The sequence below is a fragment of the Micromonas commoda genome, chromosome 1 (assembly GCF_000090985.2).
Source record: "Micromonas commoda chromosome 1, complete sequence".
Classification (NCBI taxonomy): Eukaryota; Viridiplantae; Chlorophyta; class Mamiellophyceae; order Mamiellales; family Mamiellaceae; genus Micromonas; species Micromonas commoda.
In genome coordinates, this window is record NC_013038.1 from 660,684 (window position 1) to 682,428 (window position 21,745).

The 21,745-nt window shown below is 46.7% G+C and overlaps 7 protein-coding genes across 7 annotated transcripts; 3 read left to right on the forward strand and 4 right to left on the reverse strand.

Annotated features, from left to right (window-relative positions):
• Positions 1-381: 381 nt before the first annotated feature.
• On the forward strand, positions 382-1,044 carry MICPUN_114051 (hypothetical protein; the record flags this gene model as incomplete). The annotated part of the gene is made up of 1 exon (XM_002507097.1): positions 382-1,044. The coding sequence occupies one exon, from the start codon at positions 382-384 to the stop codon at positions 1,042-1,044; it is 663 nt and encodes a 220-aa protein (XP_002507143.1).
• SBE2A (glycoside hydrolase family 13 protein) lies at positions 607-3,871 on the reverse strand (the record flags this gene model as incomplete). The annotated part of the gene is made up of 1 exon (XM_002507502.1): positions 607-3,871. One exon carries the CDS (start codon positions 3,869-3,871, stop codon positions 1,385-1,387), a length of 2,487 nt encoding a protein of 828 aa, XP_002507548.1. The 3' UTR covers positions 607-1,384.
• Positions 3,872-5,905: 2,034 nt separating this feature from the next.
• Positions 5,906-8,561, forward strand: TAF4 (TFIID component). Its single transcript, XM_002507098.1, has 15 exons — positions 5,906-6,013; positions 6,074-6,103; positions 6,162-6,217; positions 6,332-6,436; positions 6,546-6,573; positions 6,628-6,719; positions 6,828-6,918; positions 6,994-7,013; positions 7,075-7,167; positions 7,253-7,393; positions 7,478-7,540; positions 7,632-7,785; positions 7,862-7,972; positions 8,039-8,112; positions 8,169-8,561. Exons 1-15 carry the CDS (start codon positions 5,965-5,967, stop codon positions 8,217-8,219), a joined length of 1,158 nt encoding a protein of 385 aa, XP_002507144.1. The 5' UTR covers positions 5,906-5,964; the 3' UTR covers positions 8,220-8,561.
• On the reverse strand, positions 8,421-9,881 carry ADG2A (adp-glucose pyrophosphorylase; the record flags this gene model as incomplete). Its single annotated transcript, XM_002507503.1, has 2 exons — positions 8,421-9,323; positions 9,384-9,881. The coding sequence occupies 2 exons, from the start codon at positions 9,879-9,881 to the stop codon at positions 8,421-8,423; spliced, it is 1,401 nt and encodes a 466-aa protein (XP_002507549.1).
• A 2,534-nt stretch (positions 9,882-12,415) lies between these two features.
• Positions 12,416-14,479, forward strand: GLN1 (glutamine synthetase, catalytic domain protein; the record flags this gene model as incomplete). Its single annotated transcript, XM_002507099.1, has 1 exon — positions 12,416-14,479. One exon carries the CDS (start codon positions 12,416-12,418, stop codon positions 14,477-14,479), a length of 2,064 nt encoding a protein of 687 aa, XP_002507145.1.
• BBS9 (bardet-biedl syndrome 9) lies at positions 14,380-17,471 on the reverse strand (the record flags this gene model as incomplete). Its single annotated transcript, XM_002507504.1, has 2 exons — positions 14,380-16,958; positions 17,069-17,471. 2 exons carry the CDS (start codon positions 17,469-17,471, stop codon positions 14,776-14,778), a joined length of 2,586 nt encoding a protein of 861 aa, XP_002507550.1. The 3' UTR covers positions 14,380-14,775.
• A 1,265-nt stretch (positions 17,472-18,736) lies between these two features.
• On the reverse strand, positions 18,737-20,840 carry MICPUN_55061 (MYB transcription factor-like protein; the record flags this gene model as incomplete). The annotated part of the gene is made up of 2 exons (XM_002507505.1): positions 18,737-19,785; positions 19,914-20,840. 2 exons carry the CDS (start codon positions 20,838-20,840, stop codon positions 18,850-18,852), a joined length of 1,863 nt encoding a protein of 620 aa, XP_002507551.1. The 3' UTR covers positions 18,737-18,849.
• Between the last annotated feature and the right edge of the window lie 905 nt (positions 20,841-21,745).

The following is a 21,745-nucleotide window of genomic DNA, read 5'->3' on the forward strand; positions in this document are numbered from 1 at the left end:
GTACGTACGAAGCAAGGTACGTGTAATATATATCTCATTCGAAGGTATATATGATATAACTTATATACACTTGATTGTGATCGAATAATATTAAATAATGATGATGATAAATATTATAAATATGGAAATATGCATGGTATGATACCTTCGTAATAAATAAATATCTCCGAATATCTACATATACCAACTCAACTTTATTACCGGCGTTCCAACAAGGAGAGGCGCGCGCCGTCGTGTCCTGGCTGGTCTTCACTCTTCACCTTCGTTCGCAACTTTTTTACGTCTGCAACTTTATTCAACACGCCCAAGTTACGGATGAGAAAGCTGCGGGATGGTGCGGAGAGGCCTAGGGTGCAAATACAAAACAGTGAGAAGATAACCATGTTTATCGGTCAGATGCCTTACGACACCAAGGTCGACGATATTGTGCCATGGCTCAAGGCCATCATGCAGAGACATGGTTGTGCGCACGACATAGATGCGGTTAGGTTAGCCGGGTCCGGCAACTCCAACAAAAAGTTTAAAGGGTTTGCTTTTGTCGACTTTAAGACACGCAAAGCGGCGAACATCGTCAAGAAGTTCCACGGCACCTTATTTCGCGGCCGCAAAGTGTCGGTTGAGGATTGCAGGCGCAAGGTTTACGTGGATTCAACGACCGATCGTAGCTCTAATGGTCTCAAGAATGGGTCAGGATTTGTTAAGCAGCTGACTGGCACGGACACTGTTGAAAATCTTGTGAATGATATCTGCAACACGAGTGATGGGGTCTTGAAGCTGACAGACTTTGATGACCAATTGAAATCCTTCTTCTCTGTCCTCCCGAAAGATGTATTATCAGCGGCCCTACAGAGCATTAAAAAACAAGCTTCGAAAGCTCCGCCCGCAAGAAAAGCACAATATTTTATGGTGAGCCAACTTCTCGCTAGTTTCATATTGTGGTTTTACGAACAGTCTTCAAGCTGTAGCACTTTTTCCTCCCAGGGCATCACCAAAAAAGTCTCAAGGCAGTACTGGGAGAAGCGAGCCGCGAGGAGGGGGGAATGAACTTGTATGCCAAGACTCACATCGCGTGTAAACACGTGTTCACGGGTCGACATGAAAAATCTATCAGCCCGCACGGCTCAAACCACATATACACCCCACACAGTTCGGCCCATTTTCAATAAGTTGACACTGAGGTGTTTTACAAAGATCACAGAGTTTCTAAAATCGCGCGGAGAGACGCATGTTTCCTGCACGTCTGCTTAAAATGTCAAAAAGCCCAGTGCTGCCATCGATGTTACAGAAACCGATGAATGACGTTATTTTAACAAAGGCTCTTCTGAAAGCCAAAAGAGAGGTTCCAAGCAGAGCAAAAAATCGGTCAGACAGGATGGCTCAGCACTCACGCACCATATTTCATCCGGACACTCTCCGAGGGTGCGTAAACAGACACGGATCGTGCGGGTGCGTAAACACACATAGATGCGGGTCGATTGTTAAAGTCCCACTCTTCTGACATTATTTCTGGGCACGTGTATGTCCAAAGATTTGAGTAACCTCCCATCTCTGGGTTGTCTGAAGATAGAACGAGCTTCCAGGGGCCACCGTGCTTTAGGCCAATTCGATAACCTTCATAAGAGTTTACCGGGTGAAAATTGAATACGAACACGCATTCGCCTCGCTCGACAACAATCATCTTATCGTTGTTGCACTTCAAGCTGGTGTATTGGTGGTCTGAGCAAAGATATTTGAACCTCGCCGCCACGTCATTCATCGCTGTGTCGAACGCGTTGAGGTACTTGTACCTGAGATGGTCCATATCTGCCAAATCAAAGCGTCGGCGGCAGAGATGGTATGAATTTCCGTTCCCTGGGACAAATTCCCCGGTCGAAGCCTCGATTCGATCGCCGCGGGGGAAGTCAATCCACTCTGGATGTCCGAATTCATTTCCCATGAAATTCAGGTATCCTTCTCCACCGAGACACATGGTGAGCTGGCGAATCATTTTGTGCAGAGCTATTCCGCGAGTTATGACTGGAGTATCCGGTGTTAAAGTGGACATGTCTGTGTACATGGCCGCATCCATGAGCCAAAACGCAGTGGTCTTGTCGCCGACTAGCGCCTGGTCATGGGATTCGGCATATGAAACGCATTTTTCACCCCACCTTCGATTCTCAAGAGTGTGAACGAGGTTACCCATATCCCATGCGTCATCCATGCCCCACTCACTTAAAACCTCGACCCACTTGTCTGCAATCGCCATCTGCAAGCGATAGTCAAACCCAACACCACCTTCACTCACGGGTCGAGCGAGGGTTGGCATGCCTGAAACATCTTCAGCGATGGTGACACAGTTCCCAGCATAAAGGGTGTGGAGCATATCATTAGCCAGCATGAGATAAACCATAGCATCTACGTCCGTTGACATGCCGAAATACTCACCGTAATCCCCTGTGAAGGCCATCTGCAGGCCGTGGTGCGAGTACATCATCGAGGTCACGCCGTCGAAACGGAAACCATCGAATTTGAACTCTTCCATCCAATACCTGAGATTGGAGAGCAGGAAGCGCAATACTTCCCAGCTGCCATAGTTGAAACAGCGCGAGTCCCACATCCAGTGATACCCTTGTGGACCGTCGTGGAAATACTGCCCGTTAGTTCCGTCGAACATGTTTATTCCATCAGTGGCATTGGAAGACGCATGAGAGTGGACGATATCCATAAGAACGGCAACGCCGTAAGAATGTGCCGTATCAATCAAGTATTTGAGCTCATCTGGCGTGCCACAACGAGATGACACGGCGAAAAAATTGGTGACGTGGTATCCAAAAGATGCATAATATGCGTGTTCTTGTACAGCCATCAGCTGCACGGCGTTGTACCCTAGCTGCGCAATACGGGGGATGACGTCGTCGGCGAACTCTACGTAAGAATTTATCTTTGGTTCGATTGACGACATGCCAACGTGCGCTTCATAGATTCGGAGCTCGTCCGGGCTCTTGGGCCGTGCATACTTGAACTGATACACTTCCTCGGGTGGCGGGTCGTAATATATCCCATTGAAAGGAATCTCATCTGGTGCCTGAACAGCAAATTTTATCCACGCGGGAATCTTGTCAACAGGTTCCTGGCCTTCAACTTCCAGATGCACCTTGACGCGTGTGCCGTGGGGAATTGCGGGAGAACCATCCGCAAGGTTAGGTAGGAACACCTCGAACACGCCGTAGTCATTCTTGGTCATCCAAACACCCTCAGCTCCGGTAGACCAACCGTTGAAGTCACCAAAAAGGCACGCTGCCTTCGCGCCGGGCGCCCACTCGCGATAGGTAATACCTTGCTCGTTTCGGGTGAAACCCATGACTTCGTATCCTCGAGAAAATTTTTCCATTCCTCCCTCGTTTTGGTCAATTGCATTTCGCAACCCACAATACTTTGACCAGCGATAGCCGAGATGGTCGCGGTACTGATTAAGTGTTCCGTCGAGTGCGGTGATGCCCCAACCATCATCGGTGATGGGGGGATATTGAAAATTATCAAAGCGATGCTTCGGCTCGTCGATTGGTTTGATTTCAGCCCCGTAAATAGGTTTGGTGTTCGCCCTGGTTGGGGTCACCGGCTGAAAGTCTTTTATCTGCTTTGGGTCAAGTCGCCCACCAGGGCGGGCCGCGGCTGGGCCACCAGTTGGAGGGCGATTCGCACCTCCGCCGGCTGCCGCCATAAAATTGTTTTGTTCCTGGGGAGGAGGTGCAGCGGCTCCAACAGGCGCCTCAGGAGAAGGAGCATACTCAATGCTTGCTGAAGGCGCCGGTGCAGGAGGAGAGGGTGGTTGAGGTGCAGCCGCTGAAGGAGGCACAGGAGGTGGTGCAGGCGCGGGTGTGGAGGAAGGCATCGCAGGGGTAGAAGGCGCCGAAGTCTGTGTTGGTGGTAAATTGCTTCCCAGGGTTTGCTCTTTTGTCCCAGCCTGTTCGACCTGAGTATCTCATATGGTTTAGAAAAAGCAGAGAAAGCGAGAAACTTTCAATGCCGGTACAAGGCCAGTCTCACCACTGAAGAGGGATCGAGCGAATTCTTCAAACGCTCATTTTCGAGACGAAGAGCCTGCGTATTTAAAAAGGCGAGATAAACGATGAGCAGCGCAATTATGGAGTGAGGCGCGTGCGGGGATTATTGGAATCGCGTCCTTCACGAGAATCTCGAAGGTGGAATTGCCGAATGCATAAATCAGTTCGAAATGCTTGCGTGTCGGTGTTTCGAATGAATTTGAGGTGATAGGAGGCTCACTTCCACAGCAGCTGAAACGGCAGCGAGTTCGTCGTCGACGTCAGATGCGCGAACAACCATCCTGTGATGAGCAGTCTGTCGTGAGGTGGCGTTGGGTTTGGGGGCGGTCAGGAGAAGATACCGGGCGACGATAAAGCGGCCGGGTTTTGCGGCTTTACGGTGCATCAATCGTAGCCACGGGCATTGATTCGATCTATGCCACATGCAACTGGACCACGGGAAGAGGTTCACTGTCTGGGAGCGTTTACCTTAGGACTGACCCGCCGGGTCTCGGCAAAGCGAGCTATGATCCGGGTGCCGCGAAAATCATTCCGGAAGGATTTCTTCCCGGCAACAGCGACCGCGAATCGAGCTGAACAAGCGTTGCAGGCTGCCATTCTGGTGCCTCGGGGAAAGCACTAGATGATTAATCTGTGCGCAATGCGGGTGGAAAGTTACTATCGATGCTGTTCGCTCGAGCTGAATGGCCTGTGTTACAGAACTGGTTTTCTCTTTTATCCACAACTATTTTGGGTCAGGCGATCTTGTTTGCGAGAGAGGGCTGAATGAGTAAGCAAGTAATAAGGAGCACGAAATGTTTACCAGCCAGTCAAGTATATTAGTTTATTTTAGATGTATATTATTCTATCGGTAATAACGCGCTCCTACCGTTTTGCTAAATTATTGCAAAATTTTTACCTTCGTTCATATCCAAAACCCTTCTGAAAATAATAAAAATTATTATTGCAAAAATGTCAACAATGTATGGGACGAATAGACCATCATTCTTGATTTAATGGTGTCAAAAATGTCGACAATGTATGAGAACCTTCGACCTTGATATATAAATGACGATACCAGCAGGTGATTGTTACATTATTTTGGAAGTTGAGGTGGTGTAATATCGGCTACGGGCATGAGAATAATAATTCTCCATGGGGCGAGTGTTGTGGTGGTGCGGTTTTTCACACGCACTGATTTTTTGGGGATCGACCCCAGGTGGGTCGGCATAGCCTCCGACGATTAGGGCTCGTTCTTCGCGGTCATATTTTCTGTGAAGACCTGACAAGAAGACGCAACTATCGTGCGCGATCATGTGTGGAGCGAACGCCTCGAACAGGCTCTCAGACTCACGGAAAAATATGACAGGACTGCGCCGTGTGACAAGAAGACTGTACAAATTTAATAACCGTCTTAACTAGACTACAAATACACGTCGACACATGAGCAAACGCATATCATCCCTAAACCAAGGTTGACCAGTTAAAAATGAAACGTGATAACAATGTATGGAACGAATAAACCGTGACTCCTGGTTGACGATACCAGGTAGTGGCGACAATGTAATAAGGAACGAATAAATCGTGTGCTGTGGTTTCTGATTGACGTTACCAGAAAATTCCGCAATGATGTATATATGGAACGAATAAACCGTGCGTGACTCGTGGTTGACGATATGGTCAGTGGGACATTTTTGTGATCGGCCATGCCGAATAAGATATATCGTAATATAATTGGAAACGTATGTATTTGCCTGCATTATTAATTGGAATAACACATATTCTATATATGAAGTAAGGTACTTGTAATAAGCAAACAAGCAAGCAAGGGTTGAATAAGAAGATTAGATTAGTGTCGTGATGCATTTCGCAAAGGAATGGAAAACGGGCTTCGTGCCGAAAAGAACAACGCAACAACCCAATTATAAACTGCACGTCTCAGATGCAGTTGACGGACAAGGGTCTAAGAACGGGTGCCCCTGGACGTTACGGTGTGGGAAACCTTATCCGTGTGTTGGTGTTATCTCACTGATTTTTTAACTTCCGTGAAGGCCTCGTACATTTTTTAACTTGGTGTCAGCGTATGATCGTCATCATGTGTTAGACACATTGCGGCTCTGACATTTTCTACGTGGGCAGCTCGTTGCTCTTCAAAGAGTTCGAATGACCTGAAAAAGATATACATGAAGTGCAAGGTATGCCACCTCGAATGGTCCGAGCGTCTGAGTGGTTTCGTTGGAACAGCTCCTCGTTCCCGTTCTATCGCGATTACATTTCATTGAAATCTGACTTTATAAACAATATCGCAGGAAAATTATTGTCCTCCTGTTGAATTTTTGTACCTGGCGGCAGATGTGATAGAGAAGCCAGGGCTTGTGAAGGCAATGGTGGGAAATAGATCACTCGCAATCCAGGTGAGAGAAAAACTTACTTGAAACACTGGCGAAGACTGCTGGCCGATGAATCGTCGCTGCATTTGGCCTGCTCGACTCTTCGCTGATGGCATGCATCTTCCCTCTACAGAGCGAGCTATTGATGCCAGGTGCCACGGGTAAGAAGCATTAATGCACCCTTCGTCTCGCTGGTTATTTTATAAATTCTCCAGGCGAGCAAGCACATATATATAAAACCAACGCCCCTGACCATCGCGCTTTTGAAGATGCCTCAATTTTTACAAAGCCAGAAAAGAATTTCCCGGTGTGTATTGAATACCCGACCCCAACGCCGGCACTCTGGTTTAATTAAGCGCACGAGTAAGTGCCCAAGATTTATGACTCCCTGCAAATTTGGCACTGCGGCCTTCAGGAAGCTGATGACGTATTGACACTTGCTGGCGTCGATCCGAACGATGAAGCAAGGCTCATGCTGGCACAAGGATCACACGATGACCAAAGCTGTAAGTATTGAATCTGCTCTCCTTTTAAGTCCGGACTCATGTTCAATTCAACTCTCGTTTCCATGTTTGGTCCAGTCCACGGAAGAAGAGCAAAGGTTGGCCGTCAAGTAATATAAATGGGTCATCAGTTGTTTAGTTGATGCGTTGTTCCCGCAGAAGAACTCGTCAAGAAAGTTGACCGAGCTGTGCATATTCGCTCGAGTCATTGGTCAGCTTCCGCGTTCGGGAATCTGCAAAGTAGATAACAAGGTAAACAAACACACATTTTCTCATACCTTGCTGTTGCGCGAAAGCACAGCAATATGCCGCCCTCGGAATAATTTTGCTGTTATAGGCTTATGACTTACTTGAAGAAGCGCTTCAAATTCACTTGAGGTGCTTGATTATGAAAATCTTTAACCGTGCTCTTCAAAGAAACGACTCGAAACCAAGCGTACTCGGACGAAGCAACACTCACTCTGAACCTAAGCAGAGGGTACGGGCAAGCATACGCGTTTATCATGCCTTCAGTCGTGCCTTGAATTATTCCTTCATTATCTTGACTTCCTCCTTGCCTCAGATTCGCCAGATAAATGTTGACGCAGAAGTACAGAAGCGAGAACGCGTTGATATTGAGCGAAAGGTGCAGTCACAAAACATCAAATGCCAGCTCGTTCCCTACGTAGGATGAAAGGTGGCACAATGTCGCGAACTCAACTTATTCTGATCTACAGGCCCTGCTAAGGGTTGGGGAGTCTATTTTGAGCAAGAGGAGGACTCGTGCCGGAGATGACAGTCACCTTAAGGAAAAGGTCGCAAGAATTCGTCAAGAAGAGGAAGAACGTATTCGGGCAACCATAGCGAACGACGCGGCGCGCAGTGCACTCGGTCTGTGGATACATTACACATGCATAGCTCCGACAACTTCCGAAGACGTTGATATACTTACTCAATTCCGTTTCAGGCGATGCAAAATACTTGAAGTGGTTTGTATCGTCCGGGGGCAAAGAAGCGGACCGTGAGTCACAGAGAAAACCTTCTCGAGAGCTGACTTGCAAGCAGAATGATGAGAAAGGTATCCCACACAGTTGTAGAAGTCCTCTGCACCAGGGTCTAAGACGTTCTTCTGGCTGTCACGCAGATTCGGAGATTCGCTTCCTCAAAAGGTCGATGGATGGACGAGGCGCAAGGGCAAATTGGACTGTTTCCCTAAAAGTAAGTTAGGCCAAAAAACAACGTGGTTTCTTTGTCTCTGAAGCTGATCATTTTAGGATTGCCGCGATGTGATAGGCGATGAATACAAGCGGTTCGAGGCTGCCTAATGTTTTTCTTAACGATCGGAAGCCTGACACATGTGCACGCGGATTGAAATGACTTTCTCTTCATTCAATATGCAGACAAACAAATGAATTCGCCACTGCAAAATATGCACTTCGCCGGTAAACTATGAACATGACCGTCTCATATATATTTTTTGGGCAAGCCTGTAGTGCCCAGTCTGCGGTGCCTAGTCCCCGTTGTACCTAGATGACAGTCCCGTCAGGGATAGTGGCATTTCGAAGTATTGTCACGATCCCTGAACGGATGTATATTCCGTTTTCTTCATCTTCAAGGTCTTCAACTCCAGCGGCATTTGTAATGATGCAGTTTTTGCCAATTCGTGCATTCTTGTCAATAATTGCGTTCGATATGGAGCATCCTTCACCAATACCGACAGGAACGCCACCAGCTTCCACGAGGGCCATTTTCTGCTCGTCTGTCTCATAGTAGTCTGCTCCGATTATCATCGCATGTTTGATGGTGCAACCTTTGCCAATCTGAGAACGAAGGCCAATAATAGCATCTTCCACTGAACAGTCTGCGAGGGAGCATCCGTGAGAAATGATGGCATCCTTCACGTGACATTTTTCCACTTTGGCCGGAGGAAGAAAGCGGGGAGATGTGTATATCGGTGCGCGTGCGTCGTAGAATTCAAATTGAGGCGGGTTCTTTGCCAGAGCAAGGTTTGCCTCAAAAAATGACTTGATTGTTCCGATATCTTCCCAATAATCGTTGAATAGATACGCCTGGACGTGATATCCATCTGCTGCAGCTTTAGGAATGATTTCACCACCGAAATCATTATCTTTTGGATATTCCGCATTCAGGAAATTCAGCAGAGCAGATTTCTTGAAAACGTATATGCCCATGGATGCAATATATGGAGACGATGTCGCCTCCTCCGCTGTCAAACCGAGGATTGTGGTGTCGACTTCCATCGCTTTCAGCGCATCCCCGTTGGGTTTTTCCGCGAATTCGGTGATGCGCCCTGTGTCATCTATTTTCATGAGCCCAAAGTCTGAAGCCCGCTTGTCGTCCATGGGAAGGCATCCTATGGTTATATCTGCATTAACTTCCCTGTGTCTGGCGACGAAGGCCATGTAGTCCTGAAAAAACGTGGGAGGTTCAGCACAACTTTATGAAATCCAGTAAAATTTGAGATATACCATTCGGTAAAGGTGGTCACCGGAAAGAATGACAATGTCCTGAACATCCTTGTTCTTTATATCTTCGAAGAGCCAAGAGTACTGACGGACGGCGTCTGCCGTTCCTTGAAACCACTCCTTGCCACCAAGACCAGGTGTCTGAGTGGCAGCAAGTACTTCAACAAATCCATTCCCTCCATACATTATGCCGTTGCCGAAGTTGTATGTTCTAGCGAGATGGCGGTTCAGGGACACTGAATTGAATTGCGTCAAAATGTACATTTTCGAAATGCCCGAGTTTAAGCAGTTGGACATGGGAACGTCAATGAGGCGATATGCTCCGCCGATGGGAACTGCAGGTTTGGCACGAGACTTCGTCAGCGGATACAACCGTGTACCCGCACCTCCTCCAAGAATGACGGCAGCTACTGACTTCGAGTTTGAGATCGCGCTTTGAGCCGAATTTTCATCTGTCTGGTGGGCTGCAGCACTAGCCACAACTTGCTTTGAGAGTCTCATAGTCCCTTTCTGTCGCCTACGAGTAAAAAATGCTGGATTTCAGAGGCCGTTGGGGAGATAGCGATACACATATTGAGGGACAGATCGCAAATGGAAAGCCAAACCTTGCGCGAATCGCTGGCGCGCCGTTGATCTGTCCATTGCTTTTAAAGCCAAACCTTGCGCGAATCGCTGGCGCGCCGTTGATGTGTCCTTTGCTGGCAATATAATCGCGAGAGGGAATAGTTCTGCTCAAAAATCGTCAAGAAGTGACTTGTGAAAAGTTTTCTTGATCGCGCGAAAGGCTGACATACCCAGCTGCAGGACTTAGGTTTACGGCTGACATGACGCAATCCAAGAGATACGCCGCTGACTCGTCCTAACACGTAGATAGTTGGGTAAATCACAAAGCGCGATCTTGATGCCAAGGCACGTAGTGTGACTGGCGATCCAGGATAAGATAGAAGATAACCTTGCTCGTCCCGTCTTCGACAACTACGTACGTACACTACTCGTGCACTACTCATCGTACGTGAATATTAATAAGTTTCGTTCGAAGAAACGAACGAAGGTATGATAATATGATATCACTATGATATATATCACTATGATACACATATAAATACAATCCAATATATGCTAGTCTACGAAACGTAACGTATGAAGGTTGTTGTCAAGTAATAAAATTAATAAACAAGACAAAAATTTACTGTCACCGGAAATGAAAGTAGTCATCTAGGATCATCAGTTTCCAATCAAGTACCTTCGAAGGTATGTTTTATGTTTTCACGTGTTTTCAAGTATGTTTCAAGTATGTTTCAAGTATGTTTTTCATATGTTTCACGTGTTTTCAAGTATTTTCACGTGTTTTCAAAGTGTTTTTCAAATGTTTTTTTGTGTGGGCCGGGGCTGGTCCTCGGCGATTGGGACGTTGGGCGGCGGCGTCGGCGGGATGTTTACCCCACCCGGCCCGCCGCTCGCGCTGCGGAACCTCACGCACGTCGCGCACGACATCACGAACGGGCTCAAGGTGGCGAGGGCCACCGAGCTCACCTCTGTGACCCCCCTCGCGGCTCAAGGTGGCGGCGCCGCGCGTGACTTTGAAAATACTTTGAAAACACGTGAAACATACTTGAAATTGAAAACATACTAGAAATATACCTTCGTTCGTACTTGGAAACTGACTATCATACTTTCATTTCCGTTGTCATAATAGTTATATATATATTAATAATACGAAAGTAGAATAACACGAATGAAGGTACATACAGTACTGATACTAATAAGTACCTTCGGTATAATATATCTAAATAAGACTTAAATACGTATGACTTAATAATCATAAACAAGCATATATATATCAAGTCGTCGAATTGATTATTCGGCATAGCCGATCATATATTGGACCTTCGGTAAACATATACAGCATGATGACATCTATCGACTGCAAAATAATGTACGAATGAAGGTACCTTCGCTTCATTCGTTAACAATAATAGCAATGACCTGCTGTATATCTCAACCAGGAGTCGAGCGAGGTTTATTTCTTCCATATATACATGCATTATCCACAATTTTGAAATCGTTAATTCGAGAACGTTGATTTAGCGAATGACAAAAAAATGTCCCTTATTACTTGCTTCGCATGTAAGGTTATTACATATTAGACTACCGAAGATAATATTAGATACCTTGCTTCATTCGAACGAACGAACGAACGAACGAACGAATGAAGGTACTGTACCTTCGTTCGATGGTAATAAGACTACTGTAAATAAATAATCAACAAATAAATAAATAATGAACCTCGACTTGCATGCTTGATTGGTTGATTTGGTTCGAGAAACGTGATGAGCAGCGAGTGTCACATTTTTCACATTCATCAGCTGTCCAATATCGGTCCAATATCCGAAAGTCGGATCGGCGGGGAAATTTTTATCGATATTGAAACCGTGGGTCGAGCACCACCGTGCAAAGAGCCCCAACCAGCCAGGGATCAAATCGTTTCCGTCGACGACCCGTGACGACCGCCAACGAGCAGCATCATTCTGCATCGCATCGTACTCACTGCGAAGCGAATAAATAGTGTCCGAAATGCAGGTGGGAACTTCTTTGATGATCATCAAAGTCTGGTCTCTTTTCTCTCTCAACGTCTCACGCTAGCGGAAACCCAAGCGCTGCATTTTCTGATGAATCGATCGGGCTGCAACTACACTGCGCAGGCTACACTAGTGTCAATCTGAAGATGAACTCTGTGAGGGCGACGAGAGCTCGGACCATAAATCGCGCTAATCGACTGTCCCCGTGCTCTGTCAAGGTGACTTTCTTTCATCACGTTGCAATAGTGATCTATAGCCGCAAACCCTTTTCCCACTTCTTTTTTTATTTGCACGGAGTTGTTTTTCTAAGGCCGATCAAGCCCAGCCTCATGACTTCATAAATACATTTTTGCCCGATCACAGCCATGCCGTGCATTTCGCGGCGCAATCATTATCAAGCCGGATAAATCAATTCCTAGCCAGCGCGTGCGGGTGGCGGCAAACGCCATGATGTCCATGCCCTCAACCTCAACTGCCTCGGTTGAGGGTTTTGGTGACCACTGCTTCAAAGGAGCTGTTGCAAAGAAGTATCTCTCCAAGTATGGTGAGACCGACAAACTCCTCACGGACGTGTCCTGGCCTAGCCAGCCTGGAAAGGCTGACATCGTTGCCAAAGCGGTTCTGGACTGGGCAGTTGACAATGGGGCATCAGTATACTGCCACTGGTTTCAGCCGATGGCGTCATCTGGTGTTCGCCACGGCCTGTCTGCCCAAGTTCATCAGACAATGTTTGAGTTCGACAAGGACGGCAAACCTTTCTTCAAGTTCACCGGCGAGGCTCTGCTCCAGGGCGAAACCGATGGTTCTTCTTATCCGAACGGTGGCATGCGAGCTACTCACCGTGCTGGTGGATACCTTTCGATTGACCCGCTCTCTCCTATATTCTTAAGAGAAGACACTGTGTTTATACCTGCCGCTTTTGTATCGTATAACGGAGATGCACTTGATGAGAAAACGCCATTGCATCGCGCGGTCGAGGCTATGTCTAAAGAAGGAACGCGTCTTCTCAAGCTGCTCGGGTACGAGGTCGACGGTCTGATCAACAACATCGGCTTAGAACAGGAAATCTTCCTTGTCCCTCGTCACGCATTCTACCGTCGCCCTGACCTTCAGTTCACCGGTCGTACCATTATGGGAAAGGCTTCCGCCCGCGGCCAGGAAATGAGCGATCATTACATGGCCCCCATTTCCCGCGCAACGACTGCGTTTGATTGCATGCGTCAAATCCAAATGGAATGTTTCAAGGTGGGCATCCCATTGAAGACTCGCCACCGCGAGGTCGCTCCAAATCAATATGAATTTGCTCCGCTTTTCGGGAATGTAATCAATCAAACAGATCAGAACCTGATGGTCATGCAGATCATCGAAGAGGTCGCATCAGAGAACGGCCTCGCTGCACTGCTCCAGGAAAAGCCATTTGCTGGAATCAACGGTTCCGGGAAACATAACAACTGGTCCATCGGCACCACTGATGGCGTAAATCTGCTCAACCCTAAGCAGATAAACGCGGCCTCGAAAAATGCCGAAATTTTTCCCATCATCATGGCCGCAATTGTTTCCGCCATCGACAAGCATGGAGATCTCATGCGGCTTGCTATTGCTTCCCCGGGGAACGATTTCCGCCTTGGAGCAATGGAAGCACCGCCTGCAGTTATTTCAACTTATCTCGGCGATGACATGACAAACTATCTCATGGCTTTCATGGACAGCGGAAATGTTGAAGCCTACGTCCCTTCCAAAAAGAAGCTCGCTTTCGGGGCTAACTCGATTTCAGAAATTGAAGTCCCCGCAGAAGACCGCAACCGCACATCTCCGTTCCCGTATGGCGGGGCACGCTTTGAGTTTCGCGCCGCTGGCTCATCTCAAAATGTGTCTCTCATCAACACCGTTCTCAACACAATTACTGCCGAAGCCTTTGCCATCGTAGCCGACCGCATCGAGGCTGGTGAAACTCCTACGGCCGTTGCACAGGATCTTCTGAAAGCGCACTCAAAGGTCATCTTCAACGGCAACGGATATGATCCTGAATGGCCGGATACGGCTGTTGAGAAGGGAATCTGGCGGATCGACTCTGGCGTGGAGGCTATCAAAAAGTTCACCGATTCCAAAAACACCGAGTTGTTTGAGAAGATGGGAGTCTTTACTCCACGCGAGTGCGAGGCTCGCCGAGCTATCCTCCTCGATCACTACATTGGCACTGTAGAAATGGAGGCGTTGACAATGGTTGACATGATTAACCAGCACGTGATTCCGTCGTGCAAGAAGGCAGAGCTCGGTTTTGTGAAGAAACTCGAAGATGCTGTGAAAACCCTCACTAAGGCTGTCGATGAAATGCACGCAGCAGCGGACGAAGCCGAGGCTGCTTCCCTTGCGCGCGTGCTTCGCCTGGATACCATGATCAAGATTCGTGAAGTTTGTGATGAAGCTGAGGGGTTATGCCCTCCCTCACTCTGGACTCTTGCAAGCTACTCTGAACTATTATTCCTCGACACCTACCCAGAGGGCGATCTTCTTCTCTAATGGACGCTAATCACGCCAAATTGGGTGTCTTGTTTTGCGTTTTTTCAAATTTTGCATGTTGCTCAAGTTCGCTTCGTAGATTCTTTGAGCACCTCTAAATTATAGCGTGATTTGATTTTTGAAAACGTCAATAATTGCACCCCGAAATCGCGTGCGTTAGCATTGAACTAGTTCAGGAGTAGTGTCATCATATAGGAGACCAAGTGGCAATTCAGTAGAGGTTGGTCAAGTTCGGTATCGATTTTCATCTCGGAGCCAGCTTTTTGCTTGGTAGGCTGAGTTTTTTTCTTCCACATCTATTGAAGCGAACTTCTTCGCAGTAGCTCAAATACTGCAAAGAGACTTTTCTTTATTTTGCCCGCATTTTTCCTTCCTCTGGCGACACTACCCTGCTCTGCTTCTGACTTGAAAAGGGAACTATCCATTGTTTTGGTCGCACCGTTTTTCAAAAGCCTATTACTGAGTAGCATTGAAATAGCTGCCTCTGTCCAGTTGTCCCAACCGTGATCTAGAGAGACGTGGCTAACCGTTGGAATGTGAGATCGGAGAACACGGAGTTGATCCACATCCATATCGAATCGATGTTGAACCAAGTTCATCAATAGTTGAATAGCAGCAGCTAGTCTTTGTCGCACCAACGAAAAACCTTTCTCACGTTTTCTGATGTTTTCGCTGACTGCATCGAAAGAAGGAACGATCATATCGAGGAGATCGCCGAGGTGAGATACTGACACTGGATATTTACTTTTGAGCCAGAAGAGCAACTGTTTTTGGACCGCTCGAAAACTATGAGCATAACTTGATATATTGATGTTATCCATGTCACACTCGAGCTTGGTGGAGTAATACTCTTCAATTATTTCAAATAAATTCTGAAGAGGCAGTGGTTCTTGCAATGAAATCTTTAAAGGTGCGTCCATGCTGGAGCTTGTAGTCTGTAAATCGACATGTGCCCATAGACGATAAATGAACTCAGAAAGGAGCAGCCAAATTGCGTTGAAATCGGACGACTGTATACGAAACCTGCCAGCCGTTTTGCTTGTGACAATTGTGACATTGACGCCATTATGGAACTGAAATCCCAAAGCATTCCCAGTTGTGGTCATCACATCATCCATTTGGGGTATCGGGATCATGTCCTTGAACAGATCCATCAGGCAAGGCAGCGACCGGTTGATCTCTATTGTGATTTTATGTTTAGCGGTCTTCATCGGAAGGGCGACAACACAAAACAGAGACAGAGGTAACTGCACCTCCTGAGTGGATATACTGTTCTCAATTGTGTGCGTACAATAACTTGCCATGATCACGGCAACGTTACTTGCAGGAATAGATGCACGTGATCGTATCCCGCAAGCACGTAAATGAATGCATATGATTTCTGGAGTTCCGCCACGGAGAGATGGAATCACATAGGTGCTGCGAGCAGCTACAACTGGATGTGGCAGAACAATGCTAACGCCGACATCGTCCAAAGTTCCTGATCCAGAGTAGAGTACAGAAACTTGTAATGTCAACACATTAGAGCTTGCGAAGAAACTTTCATAATGAGTTTCCGTTGGCTCGCTTACGTCGTATGCGGTATTTTTTTGGAAGCGGACGCTGATCTCCACTTGTTGAGCGCGGGTGGCAAATGCATCGGAAGATCTTTTAAAGGGGTCGCTACATAACTCCCCGTATTCCTTGTCAATCATCTGATAGCTGACCTCATTTCGCTCATGACCTCGAATTGAGGTATCATGCGGCAATGTACCCAAACAACTAATGCTCAGCACAGCATCCCTACCGAGTGCAATGATATGACCAAAAGTATCCGGAAAGTATGAAACAATCAGATCCACAGGTTTGACCGGAAGCTTTGATGTCCACAATAGTTGTGAGTCCCGGAACACCATTATTGATCCTGTAGAATCAGCCACCACCACGCCGAAATGGCCGATGCTCCCCCCAAGTGAAAGACTGAGTACGCGACAAGCGGTGGGGACAAAGTCAAGTCGCCTCTGCGTCTTGAGTGCGCCGCTTATAGACACAACGAAGATTGACTTTTCAGCGAGCACTATTACGTCGTTACATGGATTGATATCAAAACTCTGCTTGCCTCGAGCAGATTCACGAGTGTCTGCTGAATTGTTCGAAACGGGTAAGATTTGCAAAACTGGCTCGCCAATGCATAGTCTCCAATGTTGCCGCACAACAAATTCTCCTCGTGTTGTGTCAAAACCAGCTTGACAGGAATCCCTAGAGAGCCGTGACGCAACATCAGTAAACTGATAGCACCTGAGCTCAAAGGACGAACTGGCGATTAACAAGACGTCATCTTGTTGAGCGTATGCTAGAGGTCCTGGAAGGAGAACATTCTCGAGGCGAAAAACGAGAGTGAGCACTTCTCCGTCATAAAAACTAAGCTTGCCATCAAATGACTGAACACAGATGCGGTTGGTCGCGGCACCCCCAAACCTACCAATAACCATGTTATATGCTAAAATTAAGGTCACATGTTTTATATTCAGCTTGAATGTAAGACGAGAAAAAAACATCCCGTGGGTGGGAGATGAAATTAGACACAAAAAGTTCACGGGAATGAAACACCAGAAATCTGCCCACCCGTCTCTTTAAATCGGTGTATTTTAAGTGGCAGCAGGTGCAAAAGGTTATCACGCGCAGCCGCTTCGTCAACTTGTAGGGTACAAATGACGAGTTTATGAGGATGTAAAATCACGATTGAGGCCTCGTCACCTCCTTCGCCAAACAACCCAAACTCAATCTGTATCACAGGTAGCTTCAAGTCAGTTTCCAAGATTAAATTATTGACCGCGTGACCTTCACCATGGAGAAGAAAAACACGAAGGATGCCAGAAATGCTTGCCACAAAGATAGTGACGCCTCTCTGATTAAATGCGTCCGGCGGCCCGATGGCCAAACACCCCCCCTTGAAAATTTCCCTAGCGTCGCACGTGGAACACCACAGTTCACGAGCTTTAAATACTGACATCAGAGTTTAAAAACCTTGGTCGTGTCCTTTACGAGCAGATTCTTGCAGTTGAACTGGAAACGTGTGAATTATTTATTTGGCCAGATGAAGATGTATTTGGCATCTGAAACTTATGAGCGCGACGCTGAGGTCGTCAGCTGAGTTTCGAACAGTGAGTGCGGCATTCAGAGACGAAGACAGGTCGACGCGAAACGATCCAATAGAAACGCGCTTCAGCACTACTTTTTAAAAAATTCCCCATCTAACCAGGTCTCCCAGCCAGGTTATTACACCTCGAGAGTGTCCACCATACGAATATTCTTTCAGATTTTCAGAATCTGAGCTCCAGATCAGATTTCGGCACACACCGTGATATACCTTACCTTCGTACTTTAATATGGACAATGTATTTTATGCATCCATACATGAGTCATACATGCATGCATGTATGGAAGAAATAAATAATAAACCTTTAATAAGATTCGTATTTTTTTTGCGATCAAATTGCCTTTCAAGCAGGATATTTTGAAACTGCGGGGACGAGTATGGTATGTTGGCAGTTAAGTAACTCGAATTAACTCCCAATATCTTCAGCAACGCTCGAAACGCTCCGCGGCGCCGCGGGGTCCCGCGCGAACGAGCGACGCCGCGGCGAAATATTGACATGTAGTGCATGTCTAAAACTGGTCAGATCGATTTCAAACGAATAAATGAATATGTACACGCGATGCCTGGGCCGCGCGCCTCGAGACCCGCCCGCGACGCGCGCGGCAAGTCCGCGGCGCCCCGGACCGCCGGACACGATGGGATGGGCGCCGCGGGTGCGTGCAGAAGGACTCGAAGGAGAGGTCGAAGACGGCCGATTCAGCTCGCGAGACATCGGCGGTTTGTACCATGAAGAGTCCATCGACGCCGTCGGATAACCCCGGTCTCTGTCATCATCCGCGCGTTCGGCGCGGTCGAAGTCCGCTCAATTCGATTCCGTCAGGGCACCTTTCGGATGTCCCTGAGGTATCCCATGCATTTTTGTTCGAAAAAGGTGTTGGTAGGGAAGGGAAAGGTACGGTAAAGACGTGCAGGGCATGCGCCAAAAATGGATACCTTGGCGTTCAGTTCACACACAAGCACAGAAAAGAGTGTGCGTTCGCCAAAATGGAGAAGCAGAAGCCGAAGGACTAGCGCAGAGCGCGTCTTTGTGCTGGTGTTGGTTTATGTGTCTGAACGTGGTGTGATATTTTCTTATTATTTCGTGTTACTCCCGCACAGCGTTCTCGGTTTCGTGAATTAGCAATTATTTAGTCGAATATTTTAATAATTCCCAATATTTAATCGCCGTACCCTTGCGGATACTTTACTTGTATCTTCGTTCGTATAACGATAATTAATAATTGGCACCGTTTTAGGAAGGTTGAACACATTTGTGTACCCGGAGGAGTCTTTTGTAACGATTTCGGCACATTTTGTCAGTCAGTCCACGTCCCAGGCGCTCAGCAACATGGGACCAAGCGATTATTGCTGCGCGAGAGTTATTAAGGTGCATATTGCCACTCGATGCAGTTGTAAATTCTTCAACTGCATCAAGAAGATCAGCATCGTCTCTTTGACTCCAAGTCATGGTTGCAGGCCTAACGAGGTTTGGGTTCAGGACGTTGGTCCAACGTTCTCGACACTGTACATCGGTTCGGGATGCAACATGCGACGAAATTTTTGACCACGGAAGCGCAATTGCAGTGCGTTTCGATTGCAATTCCCATGTGCTGCGATCAGAAATATTTTCTGTCTCTGAGCTTACGAAATGGTGATGACCTGTATTATGTTCATTTACTGCATCATTGAGTCCTTTGACGTGCGCATAAGCTGAAACCGCTAAACGAAGTTTGATATCTTCATTAGTTCCCCAGGTTCCTTTCCGTCGACCAGGTGTTAGAACCTTTTGCCATCGATGAAGTGCCTGTGCATGCGTATGGCCTGGAAGTGTGAGCACTGCCTCAGACCACCGCCCCGCACCGTTTCTATTAACAAATCGACGAAGATACGAATCCTCTGTTTCTTCCCATGTGCTCCTGATTAGTTTTGAGTTTAGGTATGCTTGGTACCGTCCAGCGCATTGGGTAGCCGAGCGCAGGAGGAAGTCTTTTTTTTCCTGTCCTCGTTCAGGCGCTGACAAGGAGTTTGCAATTGTAAGCCAATCGGAATCACTTCCTTTCTGCACCAATTCTTGGAGGATTTTATCTTCTTCATTTGTAAATGCAACTTGTTCAAGGCGGGGGTCACGGCAATTTGCCCACCGCAAGCGGCAGTCATCTTGCTGACGGCTCGGCAAATATACCTCAACCTTCCAGAAAGGTCAAACAAAACAAAATGTTGACTAATCGCTGGAAAAGCAACTGAAAAAGATACCTTCAGGTAATATTTAAATATTACTTGAGCAATGGGACATGGGCCGTTACGGCATTTCCATACCAGATCACGCCAGTTTATGCTCTCTGCATCTCTCCACGACGCCTGAACACCACTTGAATGATCGAGAAGATCGGTCATCCCCATGACACCCATGCCTGCAAATTCTTTGAGACTTTTTCGCTGGCGGGACCTTAATCTCAGACGTTGCAAGAAGTAGTGGACCCCCTGCCTCAAAAGGCGATCATCAGCAGCGCTCCATGAATTTACTTTGCGGAAATTGTAAGGAACTAGAAGGCGAAAAAGATTCCACGGAGATAGGAACGCATCATGATTGGGCACCACGACATGACAAGCAAGCCGCGTGGTAGGATCTGTGGATTCTGATCCAGTCTTGCACGACTGAGTCGTCCGGAAATAGTTTCCTGGCACGGGTGGGGTGTAAATAGCTTCAATCTGTCTTCCTTTTTCGCAAGTCAAATTAAACTCGATGGAATCTCTGACATTCAGGTGGAAGGGTTCTTCAGCGCTCGTGATGCACAGTTGTTTTCTTGCACGGTGTTCGTCCCGAAAATCTGCTTCAAGATCTCGCCGCGAGGCATTTATGCCAACAAGCCAAACGTCAACAATCTGGACAGTTGAACGCAGCAATCGCTGAAGTCTTTGATTCAAACGCAACGCATGATAGATACTATCATGGAAAACATGGCCGAAGTGCGCTTCGCGTAATTGTAGACGCGCCCAGGCTGGTATTGCGCGTTTGGGATTGGACGGGGTGGCACAGCTTATGGTGTCTGAAAACTGTAAACTGACCTCCGGTAGAGATTGTCGAACTGTAAGAGCCCGCGTATTGTTTTCTTCCCCGCGCTCAACTTCTCTTCCGTCGCTCATTTCATTTGGAATCAGTTCCGGCACATCGATGCATTGAATCACATCATCGTTAAAAAGATCGCGTTCGCATTCCGATTCAGTTGCAACCTGATGAATCATCGGACGGAACGCACAATTCGATGAACCAAAAATTCACAGTCTCGACACACTGCATTTGCGCGAGGATTTTCTCGGCTTGAGAGTCCTCTAAAGGGGCTTCATTTTTGCTGACCGCCCGGTAAAAGAGTTGAGGTTTCTGTAAGAGTATACATGTACGTACGTAGTTTTCACCCTTACTTGCTTTATTTATTACGTGATTTTATATTGAGAATCTAGGAACTTACCACGAATCCCGACCACAAACCCCTGAATTAGCCGGGTACGGCTGCACGTAGTGTTCGTGTGCACCTTGTTTATATTAGACTACCTTCGTAACCATTACATTACCTTCGTTCGTATAAACCACTAATTAATAACTCATTATTACTTGATTGACTCTTGATTGCATATTACTTTTATGAACGAATATCATATGAATATTAGTCATATTATATGATTTTAAGAGCATTTTAAGCATATGTAGAATATATACGGGAAATTTTTAAAACGTAATCATAACAAACGTTTATATGTAGTGTATGTTTAATAATATATAATACATACGCTAAATAATACCTTCATTCGGTTCGTAAGTATATACCTACGTAAATAAATTTACTGTTCTCGTATCCATACGATTTTTATTCATGCGTACGATAGTCATGTACCATACGATGGCTGATTTGCTTAACTCGTATGACTAATCACCATACAGGTCGCGTTCGTAACGTAACTATGTTAAAGCAATATAAATGGACGAGCAACGGGAATTTCCTGCATGATTTTAATGTCAAAATCTTACACTAGTCTTCCATACGTATGGATACGGCCTAACTCCGCTTATCTCGGCTTATCCCGTATATGGGGAATCCTCTGGTTTATTAACTCAAGAAACTAAAATGCCTTAACTTATGCCTTAACTAAAA

Coding starts and splice junctions, on each gene's coding strand:
- TAF4 (XM_002507098.1), top strand. CDS start 5,965: ATGCAGTTGACGGACAAGGGTCTAAGAACGGGTGCCCCTGGACGTTAC. Junction 7,394..7,477: donor ACTCTGAACCTAAGCAGAGG/GTACGGGCAAGC, acceptor TCCTTGCCTCAG/ATTCGCCAGATAAATGTTGA. Junction 7,786..7,861: donor CGCGGCGCGCAGTGCACTCG/GTCTGTGGATAC, acceptor ATTCCGTTTCAG/GCGATGCAAAATACTTGAAG.